General features: G+C 37.9%; 1 protein-coding gene across 1 annotated transcript; it reads right to left on the bottom strand.

Annotated features, from left to right (window-relative positions):
- Positions 1 to 47: 47 nt before the first annotated feature.
- On the bottom strand, positions 48 to 2,330 carry TM35_000052680 (putative EF-hand domain-containing family member C2-like; the record flags this gene model as incomplete). The annotated part of the gene is made up of 1 exon (XM_029022923.1): positions 48 to 2,330. The coding sequence occupies one exon, from the start codon at positions 2,328 to 2,330 to the stop codon at positions 48 to 50; it is 2,283 nt and encodes a 760-aa protein (XP_028885738.1).
- Positions 2,331 to 3,310: the final 980 nt, after the last annotated feature.

The raw sequence follows: 3,310 nt of genomic DNA, 5'->3' as shown, positions 1-3,310 counted from the left end.
TTTTTTTTTTCTTTTTCTTTTTTTCTTGTTCTCTTTCTTCTATTACTTTACTTGGATATACCCTTCTTGATTTCATACATGTTTCTTGGTAAAGTAGACGTACCGTTAAAGATGCGTGTAAGTTCCTCCAAACTGAGTTGTGGAACATCTTTTGTAAACAGTTTTGCACACAATGCATTCAACTCAGCATCTGTAATGCTATGAATCTGCAACTTCTTACGTACACACATCTTAAACTCATTAGGACCAACAACACTCACATCGGAGTAATCCGTAATCGCACGAAACTCTTTTATAAAAAGTTGTCTTCGTTGATCATATAACTCTAAGAACTCTGCTGCAGCACGTGCGGCGAGGGCTGTCTCTTCTGCACGAGTGCGTTTCTCTTCATCCCGCTTTGGATCAATCACAAAAGCAGCCAACTCCTTCTCCGCATTCTCCGCATCAATTTCATTCCATGAACGGTCATCCACAGCAACAGCAGCACCTTCTGGCATGACTCGACCCACAAACTCTTCATAAGAAACATAAGATTCATTATTTTTATCAAAATAACGAAGCATACTTAAGATTTCCTGTTCAGATATATCCAAGTTAAGTTTCTTTACAATACTGAGAAAAACGTCCATTTTGAGTCCACCCGAGTTGGATGCATCTGCCTCACGGAAAGCTTCAGCCAAACCTGTTTTTTTACTGCTGAGCATTGCACGAAGTTTTCGTACAATAGCATTAATATCAGAGCGACTAAACTCTTTACTGTGGGTTTCCATATAGTTTAGTGAACGTTCATCCGAGGTGAGAATAACAAATGGAAATGAGTTTATAATAACGTGTGCTCCAACATAAAAATCATCCGCTGTAAAATATTCCCCATCCGGACGTTTACATGGTTGTCGTTGCAGAAATTTCCCTCCAACAATTCCACTGTTTCGTTGTACAGGTTCAAAAATGGCAATACTGTTATCTGCTGGATACACCGCAAGTACGAAACGTCGAATTTCATCCGTATGTTTTCCATTCTCAAGACGCATAAGAAATTTTACCACACCTCCTGCAAATTCCCGTAAACGATTCTCTGTACGTTTACGTGTTTGTACTTCTTCCAATTCTTGAGCAGTCTTTTCACGTCGTTGACAACCAATAGGAATTGTTGGTGGTCGTGTCCCTCCAGGAATGGGTTCATACTTTGTAATACCAAAGTTCTTTTGTAAGTAATTACGTGTGTATTCATCATAGTCATGAATGAGAACCTCACGACCATAGAGATTAAGAACATTACCAATACGAATATCTTCATCTGTGTAGTAGACGGTGTTAGCGTCTTCCTTAAAGGTAAGAGATCCCAATGTTTGTGGGTCAAATTTTCCACCATCCTTTGGTTTCGCAATACGTTGACGACGGAAAAATCGTGGAAATGGATCCCGACCACTGTTTGGGAAATCTTTTTCCACTACCGCAATACTTCCATCAGCGAGAAAGTAATATAAAGTGAGGTAATGCTTAACACCATGAAGCGCCTCCGTGTCATCCCAGACACAATCACACCGAAGAACTTCCCCATCATGTGCGAGAAATTGTTGAGTGGCTCTTACTTGTTCTGGTAAGAGAGTGATGTTAAGAGGACTGTCGGCTGCGATGGAGCGCACATCATGTGCTTTGGCCACTGGGCGACTACGCAGTTGTGTGTATGTGTCCACCGGCACGGGTTGGGCGGGGGCGAGTTCCACACCGGCCTCCTTAAAGAATTCTCTGGTGAACACATCCGCATCATACACCATGTATGTACGTCCATAGAAAGTAACGGTTTCGCCAACACGGAAATTGGCAAATGTAATAGGTGTACCATCGGCCATGGGGACAATATGTCGTTTAAGAGATGCGGGAAAGGCGAAACCAGAGTTATCCGGATTCTGTTCCGTTACACTCATGGTATTATCTTCCAGAAAGATATTAAATACAAATTTACGTAATCGCTCCCGCTCTACAGAGCTCTCTGGTACCTGTTCCTTTGTGTATCCATAGAAGCGCAGTACTCTTCCACTGAGATCTGCTGTTCCGCCTGTTTGTTCACTGTAGGTATTTGCATAAGTTACATCTTTATCATCTACATTATTCTCTGTTTTGTATGTTTCCATAGAGGAGAGGGTTTGTCTGTTCGCTGTTGTCATGTCAATGGGAACACTTTTAATAGATGTCATCGTATCATATTTGGGACCGTGTATTTGTGTACGGTGATAGTTACGACGTAACATCTCCTCTCCACAAGTCATTCCAGGAACCATGGGGAGTGCAAACTCCTTTTTCATCACTTGTGAGTTTGTGTAAGCCATTGTTGTTCTTCTTTTTTTCTTTTTCTTGTTGTTGTTGTTATTATTATTATGGTTGGTTCTCCTTCCTCTCACAGATGAGCTTATATATACACACAGATAGAAAGAAGGTGGTTATTGTTACTTCTAGGTTCTATATTCTCAATGATATTAATAAATAGAAGAAAAACAATCGCCAAAAGAGAAGAAAACAAAAAAGAAAGAAAATGAAATCATAATTGAAAAACAATAAAAACAATACAAAAAAACTACACCACATTAGTTATTACATGGAACAACACACAGTATGGAAATGATTGAGCATATACAATATTTAGTATAAATAAAACAGAAAGGAAGAAGGAGGTACAGATATTACGTAGAAAGTTACGTATGCGAAAAAAAAAACAGTAAACACCGAGAAAGACCAAGAAGCAAAACAAAGAGAAAGAGAGAGATAAATAAACTGCAAAGCAGTCTTAACAGGACAATATTTGCCTTCTATTCTTTCTACCAAAGTGTTACCAAAAAGAAAAAGAAAAAAAAACATACGTTTCTTGATCTGTTCCTCACCCTGTATTGGACATGATAACACACTTTTAAAAAAAAAAAAAACATTTTATCTATTTGTTGTACAAGTACACCCTTGTCATTCCATCAAAAGCTTTACGTACAACACATTTCAATAAATAAATGAAAGAGACAATTAATTAAGCCTTCTATCCGTATATATATATATATATATATATATAGATCCACAATAGTAATATACCTGGTAGGATATACAAAGTGGCAGATTCTATTCCCCCATTCCTCGCTTGAAGGGAGATTTATAATGAATATAAACATGAATGATAATGATAAGTAAGAAAAGAACACTCAAATTTCCCCCGCAAGTGTTCTCAAATACAAAGCTGCCAATATCAAATGGAAAAGAAAAAACAGACGTGCCAGAAAAAAAAAAAAAAAAGAAAAATTTGATAAGGAAAAAAATAAATAAATAA

This window comes from Trypanosoma theileri (genome assembly GCF_002087225.1).
Source record: "Trypanosoma theileri isolate Edinburgh chromosome Unknown TM35_Tth_5_V1, whole genome shotgun sequence".
NCBI classification, from domain to species: Eukaryota; Euglenozoa; class Kinetoplastea; order Trypanosomatida; family Trypanosomatidae; genus Trypanosoma; species Trypanosoma theileri.
The sequence above is the reverse complement of the archived record's forward strand: the minus strand, read 5'-3'. Positions and strand labels throughout refer to the sequence as shown.